This window comes from Mytilus trossulus, unplaced genomic scaffold (assembly GCF_036588685.1).
Source record: "Mytilus trossulus isolate FHL-02 unplaced genomic scaffold, PNRI_Mtr1.1.1.hap1 h1tg000103l__unscaffolded, whole genome shotgun sequence".
Classification (NCBI taxonomy): Eukaryota; Metazoa; Mollusca; class Bivalvia; order Mytilida; family Mytilidae; genus Mytilus; species Mytilus trossulus.
Window position 1 is genome coordinate 1,173,954 of NW_026963296.1, and position 20,179 is coordinate 1,194,132.

The following is a 20,179-nucleotide window of genomic DNA, read 5'->3' on the forward strand; positions in this document are numbered from 1 at the left end:
TTTAACGTCATTAATAGTCAAAGAAGACATGACTTGTGCAATGCCAAAAAAAAAAAAAAAAATGTATCGACAGGTAGTATTATAGTGAAGAGCGACTTCTATAGAAATAAAAGTTAACGTGGCTGTGTCCCCTATACATCTCGCCTCAAAAGATAATGAAATTTAGTTATGTTTTAATTTGCTAATGACAAAATCAATATTAGTGCCAATGTGAACTATATTCAGAGATCTAATTACAATATTGGTACGATAACCCTTACTTATAAGTTTGTTCAAAGGTTCGATGAGTTTACAAGGATCACATAGTGATTTCCTCGCTTTAAGTACAATATTACCATAAAATTTAGGATGAGAAATACCATTTTTAATAAGCTTTCTACAGGTATAGCCAAATTTACTAATCAAATCTTTGTATCTATGAAAGAATTTAGTAAAAGTTTTAAGTAATTTATGGTATCGAAATCCCTGACACAACAATTTACCAGTGATGCATTGATTACGTTCGTTAAAATCTATGACATCAGAACACACACGGGCAAACCGAACGAGTTGCGATATATAAACACCGTATGATGGTGCCAAAGGCACATCGCCGTCTAAAAAAGGAAAATTAATAGTCCGTTTTTTGTGCGTGTTGAATTGTCGTTTTTTTTTTTTTTGTTGCACTGACGTTTTTTTTTTGTTGGGTTGTTTTCCTCTTATTTTTGATATGTTTCCCTCAGTTTTAGTTTGTAAACCCAGATTTGTTTTTTCTCAATCGATTGATGACTTTCGGAAAGCAGAATGCTACTGTTGCCTTTATTTAACTACACTTATCTTAATTTGAAATTAAAAGTTTGAAACCACAAATCAGACAACCTATCCAACATTTATCATTTTTATTCAGTTAATATAAATATTCAATCAAAAATATACAAAGACATTGACATGTACAATTTATCAAATTAAAATATACATTTTATATACATTAAATAAGTCATTTATTGGTTAATAGCTTATCATACAATACCTCTCATACCCGTAGCCAGGGGGGGTTCGGGGGGTTCGGACGAACCCCCCCTTGAAAACAAATAAGCACTGTTAAAGTCGATGTTCTGTTCGAATTATGACTGTTAAAGTCGAGTTTGTGAGTCAAACGAACCCCCTTTGGAAATTCCTGGCTACGGGCCTGCCTCTTAATTATGAATTTCATCTATTATTATTTCAGCGTCATATAAAACTATATTCTCTCATATAAATATAGAAAAAAAAATGATTATTGAATAATTAACAGATGCTGGATTCTGTAATTTACAGTATTATTGAAATTTTAACACATTTTTTTGGTAAATCCTTACGACCAAGTTATTAAGGCATGAGAAATATCTTTAAAAAAAACACATGCTGAAATGTTCTGCCTTTTTTCTTAAAATGATTTTTTTATGAAAATCTGTTATATCATGAGTACAAAGGTTTTACTTCTAGAATCACTTGCACTTAACATTATGGAAGGTTCATATGTGAAAATAAGGTCATTTTGAGACGGATATGTCCACCTTCATGACCTTGTAATCATTCCACTCACCAAATACAGTGTTTCCATTTATAATATTACTAAAGAAACAGATCGTACCACAAAATCTTAATATTGATCAATGAACCATGAGATTGGTCAAGGTCATATGAACCCAGTCAGACATGAACACTTGACAGCCATTACAAACAACATGTGTAGTTAACCTATACTGCTTAATGTATTTGATGAACTGACAAAAGTACCATAACTTATTATTGACAGATGTAGTTAACCTATACTGCTTAATGTATTTGATGAACTGACAAAAGGACCATAACTTATTATTGACAGATGTAGTTAACCTATTCTGCTCAATGTATTTGATGAACTGACAAAAGTACCATAACTTATTATTGACAGATGTAGTTAACCTATTCTGCTTAATGTATGTGATGAACTGACAAAAGTACCATAACTTTTTATGACAGATGTAGTTAACCTATACTGCTCAATGTATGTGATGAACAGACAAAAGTACCATAACTTATTATTGACAGATGTAGTTAACCTATACTGCTTAATGTACTTGTTGAAATGACAAAAGTACCATAACTTATTATTGACAGATAAACCCAGGGCAAAAAGATGTGTACAGCTAAAAGAGGGTCAAAAGATATTAGAGGAACAGTCGAACTCATAGATCGAAAATAAACTGACGCAGCCATAGCTAAAAACGAAGACAAACAGATAAATAATAGTACACAAGACACATCATATAAAACTAAAGTCTAAGCAATTAACGATTGTACAAGCAACAAGTATATAAATATATTTTTGCTTAAGTCTCCTGTTACCCCTTCAATATTGAGCAAAGGGTAAAGTAGTTTTCATTTAAGGGTCAGTTTGATCTGTGTTTACACCATGTTGATTTCTTCGTAAAATTAGATCTAAATTAACAGTGCTTGTTCAAAATTGGCTTAAAAATTTGAGTGTTAGGGTAGGCTCTAAAAATAAGGTTAGGGAGAGTAAGCAGACACGCTTGTATTATTTTGTATAGCCTAATCATTAAATTATTTACAACAATGTGTGGCATTAAATATCATTTTCTGCAGATTTCATTTCTGACAGACTGTACATTGAAGAATATGTTACTTCCATTGGCTCAAACCCGTCTTGATCTATTTTTTCTGCATTCGTTGTATTTTCAAAGCAATGTTGTCCATCTACAGATTCAAGAATTTGCTGTTCACCTACAGATTCAAGAACTTGCTGTCCACCTACAGATTCAAGAACTTGCTGTTCACCTGCGGATTCAAGAACTTGCTGTTCACCTACAGATTCAAGAACTTGCTGTTCACCTACAGATTCTTGACCCTGAGGTCTAGTCACAGTTTCAACACCGTGTGGTAAACATGCAGTTGCTAGCCCTTGTTGTGTATAGATATGAATTGTCTCCCTTTCTGCGTGACCTTTCAATAGGTCATACTGATTATGATACGTTTTTGAATGCTCAGTATTTGCCGGATCTAAAACAAACATTGTTGTTCCGTCTTGGTCTGTTATAGGTACAGGTATGTAACGCATCATTCCGTTTTCTGTGATTTCAGCCAAGACTACCTTGCTTTCTTGCATATCATTATTTCTCAGAATCATAATTTGGTGGTTGTCGGTAAGTGCTAGATTTGATTTGTCTTCAAAATTAGAGACCTCAGAAACATGGGGTTCTGCTGTAAACACTTCTGGTTGTAAAATTCCACCCTCTATATCTGATGGCAACTAGAATGAACAAAAGATAGTTATATGTAACATGGTTATATGCTGAAATAACACATTTTTGAAATTCAAAGATAAATGAAAAAAGAGTTGTAATGTTTGAAGAGTATAACATTTTTTTTTAATACAGTACTATTACATTTATTATTTGTTCATGTTGTATACCAATATGCAATACCAATTAACATGATCAACAACTTTAATAAAATGTTCAAAACTAAAAGCCAATTGAAAAAGCAAGGAAACATTTGCTGTTGACAATTTTGTTGTTTTCTTAAATTTATATCAGAGGTACGTGGTTCGTGTGGTTGAAGAACTAAGAAAACACAAAGAAAAGAAAAAAATTAAACATGTTAAAAGTACATTTTTTGGCCTAAATGTGAAAAGAGAGAAATTTATATAAATATATACATGATATATGGGCAAACAACTCACCTGTTGTATCTCTTTATCAACATTTTTAATAATTTCACATTCATCATTTATGCTGCCATATTTGTAAATGTCGACAACTCCACGTTTATCATTATGGCTGTCATCTTTGAGTATGTTTATAATTCCACAGCTACGTTCCCCACTGGCATCTTTGTTTTTATGATCACTACCCAAGACTTCTTTACAAGTATCAACAACATTGATGATGTCTCCATTGCCATCTTGAATTCCGACATTTTTAACAGCGCTAACAACTTTGACGATTTTTTCGCTACCATCATGGCTGCCATCTTGCTTCTTCACAGCATTATTACGTACATCATTCAGCATATCTTCAACAATGTTATCAACTAGAAAATGTACAATTTTATCTGATTTAACTTCTTCTTCATTTTCCGTCTTAAGAGAAAAGTCTGATTGTGTTCCTTTATGATTGATGTGTATTTCTTCTGGTCCTTCGATGTCGGCTGATACATGCTTAACTTTCCAACTCGTGTTTTCAGGTTTGTTTGGTTCTTTTGCTTTTGGTTTTTTCTCCTGTTTAATTTTGTTCACGCCTGGTGGTGCTACTAAACGAATTGAACTCTCATTCAACATTAAACTATGATCAAAAATTTGAGTGGCATCTTCCTTAAAGGTTGAAAGATTTTTATTTTCTTGACCTTTGAACTTGCACTGTTTTTTCATGTGACAATTAACATTGGCATACTGACTAAAACCTTTCCCACAGAATTTACATTTAAAGGGTTTTTCACCAGTATGGGTAACTTTGTGTTGTGTCAGATGGTTATGACAACGGAAAGATCGACCACATTCAAGACATTTGTAAGGTTTAGCTCCAGAATGAATGCGGAAATGAATTTGAAAGTCAATTTTACGTGGGAATATTTTTCCACATTCATTACAAGGGAATTCTTTATATTGGATGGGTTTCCCTTCTTTTCCATGCTTTTCCTTATACAAATGTTCCTGAAAACGAGGTTTGGATTTAAATTTTTGTCCACATACGTCACAAATCCAAAAATGATTTTCATGAATAGCCCTTTGATGATTTCTTAAATTCCCTGCCGTCTTGAAAGAACTGCTACAAATATGACATAAATATGGTCGTTCGTTTGTATGGACACGTGAATGTTTATCCAATTCAGACTTACACCAGAATAACTTTCCACAATATTCGCATGAAACATTTTTCTGATATGCATCATTATGTTTTGTTTTCATGTGATAACTTAAAGTTTTTTCCGATTTCAGAATCTGATGACAGATACTGCATTTCAATGGTGGATGAATGTTGTGAACGTATTCATGAGCTTTCAACTTGTGGCCATTTGGAAATGTTTTTCCGCAAATTTTACAGCCATATTTAAATGAACCATCCTCAGATGCAAAAATATTATGAGTCTTGTTGAGATGTTCTTTTAACTCATCAACTGAGGACATATTTTCTTCACAGTGAATGCAATATGTTTTATGAGTCAATCTTAGATGCTGACTCAAACCATTTAGTTTTTTGTAACCTTTCTGACAGAGTTTACATTTTACAGACTTTGTTGAATCAAGAGACCCATCGTCTGAATTATCAGTTTGTGTTTCGATTTCCTTCTCTGATTTTATCTCAACGTCCTTTATAATTGCACTTGTAGTATAACTTTTAGCTTTCTGTACTGGTTTCTTTTTTGTTTTCTTGCATTTTATAGACCCTTGTACACGCTTCAGAGACGTCTCTTTATCATGTTTATGTTGAGTTTTCATGTGATAATGAAATTTGTGTTCAGTTTTAAGATTAAAATTGCAAAGTTTACATGTCGTGTCAGATTTGATCTTCACATCACCTTTATTTGATATGATAGGAGCATCACTATCGGCTTTCTTCTCTATGTTAGAATTTTCCTTTTTTTTTTTCTTCTTGTTTTTCAGATATACTTGTAAAGATTTTAAATTCTTATTACAGTTCTTTAAGTTTTTCTTCTCCTTGATTGTTTTTGTGTGTCTCTGTACTGGTTTAAGTCTCAACCTTTGACTTTTCCGGGTACCAGTTTCTGTGTCCTCGGTTTCCATGGTTTCTTTCTTTATTGATGTTTCTCCATCTGTTGTCTTTCCCATTTTCTTAATTGACAGCTGTCTAAAAAGATAAAGTAAAAGAGAGATTTGGTCTTTGTAATTGTTATCATGTTTAACATGTCACTGGTTAGTAACCATGGTAACTTGTGTGGACAGAATGCTCATCTGGCGTATTTACTTATAAACCTGGTACCTTTTGTAATAAAATCAACGGTACCAATTTTGTTGCACCAGATGCGCATTTCGACAATACATGTCTCTTCAGTGATGCTCGTGGCCAAAATATTTGAAATCCAAAGCATATACACAATGTATAAAAGATGAAGAGCTATAATCCAAAAGGTCCAAAAAGTATAGCCAAATTCGTGAAAGGAATCAGAGCTTTGCATGTGATTATTCGTGTGTTTCTCTGTCCTATATAAGCGTACATATTTAGTTTTATTTCGTATCTTAGAAAGGCTTTTGTCTGGACTGAGCTTGATCATTTGTTTATTGACCAGGATGGTTCATATTTAGTTTTATTTCATATCTTAGAAAGGCTTTTGTCTGGACTGAGCTTGATCATTTGTTTATTGACCAGAATGGTTCATATTTAGTTTTATTTCATATCTTAGAAAGGCTTTTGTCTTGACAGAGCTCTATCATTTGTTTATTGACCAGGATGGTTCATATTTAGTTTTATTTCATATCTTAGAAAGGTTTTTTGTCTTGACTGAGCTTGATCATTTGTTTATTGACCAGGATGGTTCATATTTAGTTTTATTTCATATCTTAGAAAGGCTTTTGTCTGGACTGAGCTTGATCATTTGTTTATTGACCAGGATGGTTCATATTTAGTTTTATTTCATATCTTAGAAAGGCTTTTGTCTGGACTGAGCTTGATCATTTGTTTATTGACCAGGATGGTTCATATTTAGTTTTATTTCATATCTTAGAAAGGCTTTTGTCTTGACAGAGCTCTATCATTTGTCTATTGACCAGGATGGTTCATATTTAGTTTTATTTCATATCTTAGAAAGGTTTTTTGTCTTGACTGAGCTTGATCATTTGTTTATTGACCAGGATGGTTCATATTTAGTTTTATTTCACATCTTAGAAAGGCTTTTGTCTGGACTGAGCTTGATCATTTGTTTATTGACCAGGATGGTTCATATTTAGTTTTATTTCATATCTTAGAAAGGCTTTTGTCTGGACTGAGCTTGATCATTTGTTTATTGACCAGGATGGTTCATATTTAGTTTTATTTCATATCTTAGAAAGGCTTTTGTCTGGACTGAGCTTGATCATTTGTTTATTGACCAGGATGGTTCATATTTAGTTTTATTTCATATCTTAGAAAGGCTTTTGTCTGGACTGAGCTTGATCATTTGTTTATTGACCAGGATGGTTTATATTTAGTTTTATTTCATATCTTAGAAAGGCTTTTGTCTTGACTGAGCTTTATCATTCGTTTATTGACTAGGATGGTTCATATTTAGTTTTATTTCATATCTTAGAAAGGTTTTGTCTTGACTGAGCTCTATCTTTTATCTATTGACCAGGATGGTTTATATTCATGATATTTAGTTTTATTTCATATCCTAGACGGGGTTGGCAAAGTATTACCCGCCCGGGAATTCCAGGGTGGGAAAACCCGGGTTTTCCCGGGCTGGGCAATACTCCCAGAAATTGGGAATACTGGGCATAACTGGGCAATATGATTTTTTAAGCTTATTTTAATATAAAATAGTAAAGTCTTGGTGTAGTTTCATAGTATTACAGCTAAATATATACTTTTTATACAGATAACCATTGACAGTCATTTCTAAAAGAATGAAACATTCAATTTCATTCCCTTCTATGTAGCTGGAATACAAGATTTGCATATTTAAGAAAACCATGTTAATTACCAAGCATTGTTTTGCTAATCCATACTTTGAAAAAAAAATATTGCAATGTTTAAGTGAATTTGTTAATTTAAATGTTATACATTCATACATTTGTCATATTGCTAAATAAACACCCTAAGGGGTCATGCCATTAACACTTATAAAATTGAAAGGGCTGATTATTGTTACATAAACAAATCTGCATTCTAATCAGAATAATTACTTACTAATTTAAGTGACAGTACATATATACATTATTTGAATGTAATTTTTCTTACATGTAATTGTTAATTCTTAATACATGTAATAGGAGTTATATTTATTTAATCAAAGTTTTTTGCTTTATGATTTTCAGTTTTACCAATCCAGACAAATCAAAAAAGGTTATATATATCTTAAATGTATAAAATTTGTGTTTGATCACTGAATCCTCTATAAAAATTCAGACTAGTATTTTATATAACCCAGTATTGCCCAGTATTACCCACTAAAACCCAGTAAAACCCGGGTTTTCCCAGTATTTCCCACTGGGCTGGGCAATACTCATAAAACCCCGTTTTTTGCCAACTCTGATCCTAGAAAGGGTTTTCTCTTGACGCACAGAGCTCTATCATTTGTCTTTTGACTGGGATGGTACATATTTAGTTTTATTTCATATCTTAGAAAGGCTTTTGTCTTGACAGAGCTCTATCATTTGTTTATTGACCAGGATGGTTCATACATATTTAGTTTTATTTCGTATCCTAGAAAGGTTTTTGTCTTGACAGAGCTCTATCATTTGTTTATTGACCAGGATGGTTCATACATATTAAGTTTTATTTCCTATCTTAGAAAGGTTTTTGTCTTGACGCACAGAGCTCTATCATTTGTCTATTGACTGGGATGGTAGATTTTTAGTTTTATTTCATATTTTAGAAAGGATTTTGTCTTGACTGAGCTTTATCATTTGTCTTTTGACTGGGATGGTACATATTTAGTTTTATTTCGTATCTTAGAAAGGTTTTTGTCTTGACGCACAGAGCTCTATCATTTGTCTATTGACTGGGATGGTACATATTTAGTTTTATCGCATATCTTAGAAAGGCTTTTGTCTTAACTAAGCTTTATCATTTGTCTATTGACTGGGATGGTACATATTTAGTTTTATCGCATATCTTAGAAAGGCTTTTGTCTTGACTGAGCTTTATCATTTGTCTATTGACCAGGATGGGACATATTTAGTTTTATTTCACATTATAGAAAGGCTTTTGTTTTGACAGAGCTCTATTATTTTTCTATTGACTGGGATGGTATCGGGAACGTTCGCCCTAATAACATGTTCGCCCTGAGTACGTTCGCCCTGAGGTCGTTCGCCCAGAGAGTCCGTTCGCCCTACTAAAAAATATTGATATTCAGGGCATTGAAGTTGAAAAAACTTATTCAGATATTTCTATGGTATATATTCTTGAAATTTATCGAAACATGGAAATATTTAAAAGTTTATGGCTTGTTTAGGATCGTTAACTGTTCAATGACAAAATAATTTGGATCACTGATTATTTTGATACTTGTCTTTTGATGGATTATTAATAAAAATCAAACGTTTTGTTTTGATAAAATATTCAGCTTGAAATTAATAAACACAAGAATGTACGAACTGTAAATCATGAAACGGATTTACAAGCTCATTATTATACTCGGAGACAGTCCTAGTCTCAGTTATACTGCATACATTCATGATTGACTGAATACAATTATTTTGTTAACAAATATCAATAGAGAGAAATACATTGTATACCAATTCTACTCTGTAAATCAAAGAGAAAATGATAAAATGATTGCGGCAATATAAATATTCTGTCAATTTGTTAACAAACTTTAACATATTTTGTTCAAATACTTAAAATTATGCGACTGGACAACAAACAGAAAAAAATAAAAATCTGGGCGAATGGACCCTGGGCGAACAGGTATCAGGGCGAACACGTATTATGGCGAATGTGAATCAGGGCGAATGGACCCGGATTCGACTGGGATGGTACATATTTAGTTTTATTTCATATCCTAGAAAGGCTTTTGTCTTGACTGAGCACTATCATGTCTATTGAGATGGATAAATACATTATTTGTGTTTTAGTACATGATAAAACTAACAGACTGCAAAAATCAAGATGCAAATTTGCCAGTGTGGGCTGTGACCCTGTGTACAGGACAGGTGTACACCTGTCACGGAATAGAAGTTCCTTCATAATATAAGTTCCAAATGGAAAAACTATTCTGGAATATTATTTCCTAAGGAATAAATATTACAGTAGATGTTCCTAACGGAATAAATAGTATAGAATATTTGTTCCGACAGGTACAGGTATTATGACATTGTTTATAATAAAGTTTCCACTGGAACTTCTGTTAGGTGGAACAAATATACGTTGACACACCATTCCGAACTGTGTCTGCTTCTTTTCTCTGCATATCAAGTCAGGACTTTTTTATATATAAAAATATGTGACTATGACAACTTAATTTACCACTAAAACTGCAAAATAACTGAGGAGTTTGGTACAAACTCAACTGATTGACGAAATCTTCACCTTTTCAAAAACAGGAAATAGCTATCCTAATATAAAGCCAATACAGGTAGAGACGACGTAAATTATCCGGATTGAATTAGAAAATAAAAGGTTCGACCAGAGACTTAATTTTTATATTACCAGAGACACATGTAACTTACATTTCACATTATGATATACATACCTGCCTGGTTCAACACTAAATAAACATGATAAAATACTGGAAACAAGCTCTTTTTTTAGACTTTAATACAGATTAGGGGCTGGACAGGGGGTCAGTTTCTCCCTGCTCCCGCTCCACTTCTCCTTTCTCACGCCCCCTCTCTCCCTTCTCCCTCCATTTTCTCTCTCCCTTACCTTTCACGACATACATTTCATTAAAATCAATAAAACATTCAGGAAGAGTTTTGCTTAGAAGATTGGTAATGCCATATATGAAAGTAACGACTATCCCCCTTTTAGAACTTTCTCGTGTGAATGATTTCATCAATATGGATCATATCCATCAGGCGCGGATCCAGAGGGTGTGTGTGTGGGGGGGGGGGGGGTTCCGGGGTTGGAACCCCCCTTTTTTTGGACGATCAATACATTTGAATGGGGACATGTAATTAGAACCCATCTACTGGACCTTAACAAAAGTGTTATTTCTAAAATGGTAAAAATCAGAATTAGTAAAAGCAAATTACTAATAGAAGTTGGTAGATATACTAAAACATCTTTAGAACAGAAAATTTGCCACGGTCCAATTTGCAAGGATGGAATGAAGATGAGTTCCATTTCCTCATTCAATGTAAAGTGTTAGAACTTAATAGAAATGTACTCTTTTGTAATTTAAGTGATGTATAGTTCCATCTTTTGTTGATGTGTGAACCAGATAACTTTACTTTAATTTAGGATAGACTATTGAACTTTAAAGAGTTGAAATATGATGAACGGATCATATGAAATTGTAAGACAAACTTCAGTACACAAAACATATCAAAGAAAACCAAAGAATGAACAACACGAACCTCATAAATAACTGGGGGCGCGCGATTTCATGTGTTTTGGAAGGGTGAGCGAAATTCGTTTCATGCCAGTGGCAGCTCCTGACCTTTCAAAAGGGGGACTGACTGCACAAAAGGGGAACCCGTTCCAGCCATGTCTCAGTGTTTCTATATGCAATCAGTCACATTTTTCTTAAAAAGGGGGCGGGCACCCTGTCCCCTTAAAATTGCCTCTACGTACAGTCCCTAATCATCTGTTTCTGAGTGTCTGTATGTTCATATCATATATTTAAAACATGTCAAGTAGTGCATATTCATAAAAAGAAGATGTGGTATGATTGCCAACGAGACAACTATCCACAAGAGACGAAATGCCACAGATATTAACAACTTTAGGTCACCATGCATGCGTATGTATACGTGATAAAAACAACAGTTCCATATACGTGGGTCTGGACCGGTAGTAATAAATGGTACATTATTCCACAGTGTTAATACTATTCTGTACGCTATCCGGAAGTCGCGATTTTCGAAGCGATGATTTCAAACTGGCTAATAGGACAGTTTTGCCTACGGTGACTTTTCTCATCATTTGTTTACTCCTATATCTATATAGTGCTTTGAACATCTTCAAGTTATGTATAGCATCATAAATATGAGTAACTGCAACAAAAACATGCATTAGAAAATAAAATATACGTGTGCATTACATCAACTTGAAAGAAAAAAGTGAAATCGATTGACAATGTTGCTCTCGTAGTACATTTTCAAATAATCTTTCATTGAAAATATATGCATCAGTTTACAGTTAAATTTATACTGTTTCGATATTCTTTTCGTATTTAAGCTGAATATTTGTATTTTCCATAAAAAAAACATATGTTTTCCTTGAGGAACCCAAAATAAATTACTGTACGATCAGTCTAGAACTGACTGTATTCTAGAAGCGATTTCAAATTTTTGACTACAGTAACGTTGTGCACGATGTTCCTACAACACGACGTTACAACACCACGACGTCAACGAGAGTTTTCTGAAACTTTTGACGTTCATCTATTCAATTTGCAAGTTTCATTTGCTTTTTTTTTATGTAGTTGGTTGATTCCAAATCTGTCTCCTTTAATTTTGTGATGACTATTCACCATAAATTTATTTACCTCAAGTTGTGGAAATGTATACGGTTTTCAATAAATAGATTACTATCAAAGTTTTAATCACAGGCTGCTAAAATTGCATGGTGCATATCATCTGATATTGTAAATTTTTCATATCTTGATTCAACCCTAGTAATACAAATATATCCGACACTCTGCAAGTAAATAAAACCATATTTACCCTTGATTAATTTGAATTGAATTATATTAAAAATTTTCTTGACACGTAACTTGTCGAAATACAACCATTAAATAAAATTATTATAATCCGATCTTGAAAATTTTGAAGTTGCTTGCTTTTAAAATGTACTAATCTTCTCCTGAATCGTCCGTATAATACGGGGTTGCATGAATTCCATGAATTTATTATGAAACTGTTTTTGTCGTTGTTTCCGATAAGTCTTTCAGTTACCTCCTTTTCATGCACAACATGCACCGTAAGGTGTTTTTTTCGACAACGAGCTATTTTTTTAAATATCACCACGTAATTCGTTTTAAGTATCAGGAATATAGAGGGATGGTAGGAGGGGTCCTGATCCCAAATCCCGGGCTTAAAAAACCCGAATTCCCGAGGTTCTATCCCCTCTCAATATACAATTTAACAAAGGAGTATGGCCACGAAGGGTTAAAAATGGCCCTGTCTCAGAAATTTACGAAATTACTGTAGAATTATCACTTACTAGTGTAGTTCATAGAATGATAACCATTAGACTTGTAACTCTGCTTGTAGGATTTTCCAGGGCGTCAGAAAAGACTAAGGTACAATGGTATTTTAGCCATTTGCACGTAACGTTAAAATGGTTTTCTATAACGTTAACGTTCTAGCAATTTTAAACTAATTTCACAAGATTTTTTTTTACAAAATAGTCCTTGCATCTCGTCCATATTTATTGTTTTGTTTTTCAACTTTAATAAGAGAAACTTACTTATATTAAGAGTTAAGCTGCACATAAGCGCTTCATTTATAAGGGTTCTCGTTTTCTGCATTGATATTCACAAAATATAAATCGACAGACTACGTAAACAAACATAATTCTATAGTATAGTTATACATAATTTTTTTGGTCAGAAGGAATTAAGATTGAAAGCTGTAAAATATCTTGGCGAGCAATGTGCAGTCGAAAAGATGTATGAGGATAGTTGATCAATACATCATCTTATTTTATATGGGAAGAAAACCCGTGATTTACTTACACAGAAAAAATGCATTTCCTAGTAAAGAAGCAAAAGATAAAAATACAATAAAGAACAAACAATGTGTATAGAAACATGTGCTTCATAATCATAGAACACATTATATTTGTATTAAAGTCATCAGAGACAAGAACCGAACATGCACTCATAAATATCATTTTCATTCCGGAAGATCTAGAAGACATGATTGCTGTGTTGCGTATTTATTATATTTGCTTTTCATTCATAGTTTTATACATGAATTAGACCGTTATTTTCCTCGTTTGAATTGTTTTGCAGTTTTCATTTCGTGGCTTTTCATAGCCGACTATGCGGTATAGACTTTGCTCACTGTTGAAGGCCGTACGGTGATCTGTAGTTGTTAATTTCTGTGTTATTTGTACCTAAAGTGCATGAAATATATAGTAGCCTGTGAAAATGAAATTAGTTCATTCAAATGGTTCAACGAATCCCTTTCATACATTTTCCGGCAAAAGTTTTTGCTAGACAAAGTAATAATTCAAAGGCAGTGGCTATTATTCCAAATCTGTATGCTCTAAGATTTTTATCTTTATTCGTTTTTACAGCATACTTCTGACATTTCATTCTTATGCACATACATGAATCATTAGAATGATTTTAGAAATAATTTCATATACATTTTTTTATATAAGTTCATCCCTACAAATAGATCCACAATAGTTTTTATTTTTATTCCTTTTTTTTTTTTACATATTTTTACTTTCACTTGGACTCATATATATAAATGTATTTACACGATTATATGTATCTCAAATATTGTTACACTTATCTTCTTCAACTAAATGTCGAAAAAAAAAATTCTTTTATGACAATACATATGTTCGTAGTACTTTTCCAAAGTTAACATTCACTCTCTTTACAAAGTACCGGTGTCCTATAGCCATGCTTTCCCCGTGCCAATTTCCCCCCTCCGGAAAAAAAATTTGGCATGATCCAACTCCCCCCCCCCCCTCAGTGAGATTGCGGGAAAACCAGTATCAGGCCAATTTCCCCCCCTTATAGGACGAGAAGCTAATTTTCTCTCCCTTGAAATATAACGTTATTTTATAAATATTTATCAACCAAAAAAAAAAGAAAAGTAACTGTTTTTATTAGTTTACCAAACCTTCACCATATCAATATTTATTTGATATATATTTCGGGTGTTCTTAAGCTCGTGTTTTCGGGATTTACCCTTTCGGGATCCGGGAATTTTCTTTTTCGAATTTCGTGGCGTCAGGATGATTTTTTTTTAAAATTCGGGACCGCGGAATTTCGTGTTTTTAAGCCAGGGTTTTCTGAATCAGGACCCTTCCTATATATACCCCCTCCCTCACCCCCAACAGATATAAGAAGATGTGGCATGGAAACTTTCTGACAGTTCAAAGGATTATGGTATTAGTATGGAGTATACACCTTGTGAAAAATTAAAATAATAAAAGTAAGTTGTAAGTTGCCAGGTAAAAAAAATACTTGTAAATGTAGAACTTGTGTGCAAACTTACACTGACTTGTAAACATGTAGATAGATTAGTCAACACGGAGACAAATGGGTGGTCCTGTAGACATTATAGTAGACATTGAATGACCGGTGAATATGTACTCAAGACTGTTAAACATGCAGACAGACAAGTAGACACACAGACAGACCGATGAAAATGTAAACGGACTTTTAGAAATAGAACACATATCCTTTTGAGAATGTAAACCGACAAGAGGACTATTTTAAAAAAAATGTGGAAAATACAGACAGACGAGTGGACACATAGACAGGCTGATGCAATTTATGGGTTTTTTTTTAATTTGGATGTACTTTTTAGTATATATATTTAAGTCGAAAATGAGAATTTGAGTCAAATCGGTGAGCATGATCGACAGCTAATGACCCTTTTAAGTTTTAGACTGAAATACTGATTCAAGATTTTCAACATTGCCAATTCATTCTTACTTACGGTAGTTCTTATCTTGTAATCCTTACTCGTTTTACTCGTGATGAAAATATTCCAGTATTTCACATGCAACTATATTTCTTATTTCGAAAAAGTTCGAATGTAGTTTGTTATAATTATTCCTATTATCATTTGGTTAAATTCAACAAATTCAAGCATCAATCCGTATGAAAATTAGAAGAAGTGATATTATTGCAAAAAAAGACAACTTTCACTGACAAGATACCATATGACATGCATTAATCTATTTAAAAACTAATAGAAATCCACGAATATCAGAGTATTATTTGTATTTGGCCGCTGATTGTAACAACATACGTGTATGTAACTAAGGCCGTGTTCACATTGACCTAAATTTGGTGTTGTGTTAGTGTAACTCACACGTAAACTAAACACAATTGCGTTCCCATTGATAAAACTCAATGTTTACATGTAGTGTTAATCATGTTTTACCTACATACAGTCGATAGTCGATGTAGGCCTTGTGTAGGTTAAGTGTACACAAAACTAGGCATTTAGGACATTAGTTTTATCGTGTATATATTTAAGGAGGAAACTATTTTTGAGTAAAATTGATATTTTTGATAATTATTAGTTGTCCAAATTTTTGTTAAAAAAAAAGTACTTTATTAACCCCTAATCACATTGCCGAACCCATAAGGCAGCAACCAATTGATTTTCGGTGGTGGTGGTGGGGGGGGGGGGCTATTATAGTTGAGTATAAAACATAAAGGCAAGGGGGTTGGGTGGTGAGCTATGGATTTTGTTTTGGAAGCAAACAAAAAAATGTTTCCATTTTTGGCCCTGAAAAAAAAAAATTGCTTGTTTCACCCACAGCTGCCACTATGTGTAATGCTTAAATTGATTTCGTCTTGTCAACAATTTTTTTCCTGAAAAAAATCAATAGCCCACACCCCCTCCCCCTCCACAAAAAATGAAGTAAATAGTTGCTGCCTAATTCATTTGAAAAGGTCTTCCCGAATCGACTTGACGTACACAGAAATATTCGGCACTTGTCTTTACTCAAAAAACGAATCACGCATAAATGCATGACTAAAAAAATGTGAGATAAATGATATGTTTGTCTAGTATCTCAGTTCCGTTAAATAACACGTAAAATAAATTTTAAAAACACGTTACCCTATTCCTTTACCAAATACTCCTTGGAGAAGAAATACCATTTTAAATGAACAGAAAAGGTACAAATGTAGTGATCTCTAATATCTCAATCCTTTTTTTTCGGCTGTAAGCACGCTGTTGCAGCTAACGTTTTCTAATGCGTTATCGAGACATCTCTAGTATATTCAAACTACTGCAAATTATAAAAATGGCTTTCATAAAGTAGCAACCACTTAGGGGGAGGGTTATTTTATTTTTTTTTATCTGAGTCAGATTTTTTTTCGCGCGTACGTTTTTATTCCCTTTTTTTTTGCGATGCTGGTGATCAAATTCTTCTTTTTTTTTGAATATTTAACACTTTAATGTATGGGGAAATTCTTGATGCAGAATATTTCTTTTTTTCATCTGTAAGACCATTTTTTTTTTTTATCAAATTGGGGATCGGAATATTTCCATTCCGACCCCCACCCCTTTAGAAGTCAAATGGTTGTTCCCTTACCGCTAGAAAATTTTTCCAAACATTTTGAATTCAGTTCTACGTAATGAACATTTAAATGACATATAGTTTACAAATGAGAACGAATCTTATGTACAGGTAGCTAAACAAGGTGTATAGATGTGAACAAATGTAATGTGAAACCAGTGTACACTACACTAAACTAATTGTAAACATGTTTACTCTACACGGCGTTTGGTGTGAACACGGCCTAAGTTGCGTTCATTCAAGTAATACATTATCTCAGTGATATTGTTGCCTTTTTTCAAAACTACCTCTACCCTTTTTTATTGGGAAAATATGCGTCATTTTCATCAAATTGGGAAATTTAAAATAAACCATGAATTTGACTGAAACTTCAATTTACAGACCCATTTTCAAGAGTCAAACCCTGCTTTAAAATAAGACCCAATGTTGTCAGTGATGATACATAAATAGACCCTCAAATGTGCACATATAGTCATTTTAGGCAAACAACTTTTTTGAATGAGTGTTTTTCAGTTTGTATTCATGCACAATTACTACTGAGACTGCACTGTTTGGGAAAAAAGTTGTCTTTTGGGGAATAATTTTAAGCCATTTTTTTTCAAATTGGGATTCTTCTCCAGGGGAAAAAGCCTTTATTCTCCACTAATTTAAGGCAAACAATATCACTGTATCTATAACAGTTACTATAATTAAAATACTGTGAACTATTTCTCAGATACACGCCAATGTGACAGTAACGGTCCGAGAACACAATTAATTCGTAGTGCATTTCTTTTAGAACATAAATGAAAATAAAAAAAATCCCACCTGCACTTTCTCAAAGAAACTTTAACAGTGTGTTGTACTACTTTTGGGACAAATTATATCAAAATTATAAAAAAACTTCATCGCCTCTATTTCAAAATATGGACAATTTCATGTTAAGGGCGTCTTGAAATCTTTTGACAGCTTCCGATGTTCTTTTCGTGTATCAAACTTTTGTTTTGGTAAATTATAAATTACTTATTGAAATATCAGGTAAAAAACCCACATTAATTGCTTGGACAAATGAAATATCAACTTGGACAAAATGGCTACCGCTTGAAAAACGACTGTGTAGTGATAACTCGAATAATTCAGCGCCCTCTATCGGTCAGTGTCCTCTCGATGTTAATGTAGCGATCGTTAGTGAGTCGGAATATAACGACTGGATTATTCGGGTTAGTGTAGTGATGGGTTTATAGAATCTACAATTTTTGAACTCACGAACAAAGAGGCAAATGTTTGTTCTTTCGGTAGATGATATAATTATCTCACAGTTTTTAGAAATTTTTAGCTATGTCTACTTTTAAAACTACCTTTCAGCCGTTAAGTCAACAAAAAACGTCAGTGGACATTTTTCTTGTTCCAGCTTAATATGCAGCCACCGAGTCAAACGAAATTCGACAAAAGAACGACTTTAATTTAACCAAGATCTGGCCCACTCCGTTGCTTCTGCCAAGTTTCAGGAAGATCAGAGAATAAGAAATCGGATCACTATACATAAGAGATAAGACAGTTGTTCAAAAATGTAACGTTGGACATCCGTTATTTTCACATAGCTTTGTTGTTTTTACGGGGCGCCGAATGGGACTCTTGTGGTTTTGTACAAAATTCAATTCTGTCATAACAAAATCATTTTTGTCTTACAAAACTATGTGCTACAGACTTGTTTTGTGAGAACTTCAATTTTGTGATGACAAAATTCATTTGTGTAGACAAAATTCATTTTTGTCATGACAAAATTCATTTTTGTGATGACAAAATTCATTTTTGTAGACAAAATTCATATTTGTCATGACAAAAGTCAATTTTGTCTTAAAGGTATGCAAATATAAACATATTTGCATACAAAATTGACTTTTGTTACCTGATATGGAAATTAAATCACAAAAGTCAATTGTGTACGGTAAGATTCAATTTTGTGAAACAAAATTAACTTTTGTGAGACAAAATTGACTTTTGTGAGACAAAATTGACTTTTGTGAGACAAAATTGACTTTTGTGAGACAAAATTGACTTTTGTGAGACAAAATTCAATTTTGTCATTTTTGTTGAGACAAAATTCAATTTTGTCATTTTTGTTGAGACAAAATTCAATTTTGTCATTTTTGTTGAGACAAAAGTAAATTTTGTCAATTTTGTTGAGACAAAATTCAATTTTGTAAATTTTGTTGAGACAAAAGTCAATTTTGTTAATTTTGTTGAGACAAAAGTCAATTTTGTCAATTTTGTTGAGACAAAAGTCAATTTTGTGACGACAAAATTCATTTTTGTGATGACAAAATTCAATTTTGTAACAACAAAATTGACTTTTATGAGACAAAATTGACTTTCGTGAGACAAAAATCAATTTTGTTAAGACAAAATTCAATTTTGTTAATTTTGTTGAGACAAAATTCAATTTTGTTAATTTTGTTGAGACAAAATTCAACTTTGTCAATTTTGTTGAGACAAAATTCAATTTTGTTGAGACAAAATTGACAAAATTGACTTTTGTGAGACAAAATTGACAAAATTGACTTTTGTCTCAACAAAATTGACAAAATTGAATTTTGTCTCAATTTTGTCAATTTTGTTGAGACAAAAGTCAATTTTGTCAATTTTGTCTCACAAAAGTCAATTTTGTGTAACAAAAGTCAATTTTGTGTAACAAAAGTCAATTTTGTGTAACAAAAGTAATTTTTGTGTAACAAAAGTCAATTTTGTGTAACAAAAGTCGATTTTGTATGCAAATTAGTTCACAGAAACCAAACTCAACTAATTTAAATACAAAATTGACTTGTGTCGCTCAATTTTCAAATTAGGTAACAAAAGTCAAGTCTGTGTAACAAAAATGAATTTTGTCATGACAAAAGTGACTTTTGTCCGCTGATAGATAATTTTGTATGACAAAATTTCAAATTTGTAGTATGATACAAATTTTGTTAAACTGAACTCATTTTTGTTGAACAAAAGTCACTTTTGTCCGTACAAAATTGAATTTTGAGTACAAAACCACAAGAGTCCCATTCGGCGCCCCGTAGTTTTAAGCCTCAAATATACTAGATATTACTAAGCATATGACCAAGAGCCATAAAAACATAAAGGAT

At 32.8% G+C, this 20,179-nt stretch overlaps 1 protein-coding gene across 2 annotated transcripts; it reads right to left on the minus strand.

Moving 5' to 3' along the window:
• Positions 1–998: 998 nt before the first annotated feature.
• LOC134699934 (zinc finger protein 64-like) lies at positions 999–10,243 on the minus strand. 2 transcript variants are annotated; one of them, XM_063561334.1, is made up of 3 exons: positions 10,206–10,243; positions 3,704–5,828; positions 999–3,271 (listed from the first exon to the last, which is right to left on the minus strand). In XM_063561334.1, exons 2-3 carry the CDS (start codon positions 5,807–5,809, stop codon positions 2,588–2,590), a joined length of 2,790 nt encoding a protein of 929 aa, XP_063417404.1. In that variant the 5' UTR covers positions 5,810–5,828; positions 10,206–10,243; the 3' UTR covers positions 999–2,587. The 2 variants fall into 2 exon arrangements, with proteins under 2 accessions (XP_063417404.1, XP_063417403.1); XM_063561333.1 differs by having other exon boundaries at positions 10,143–10,243.
• Between the last annotated feature and the right edge of the window lie 9,936 nt (positions 10,244–20,179).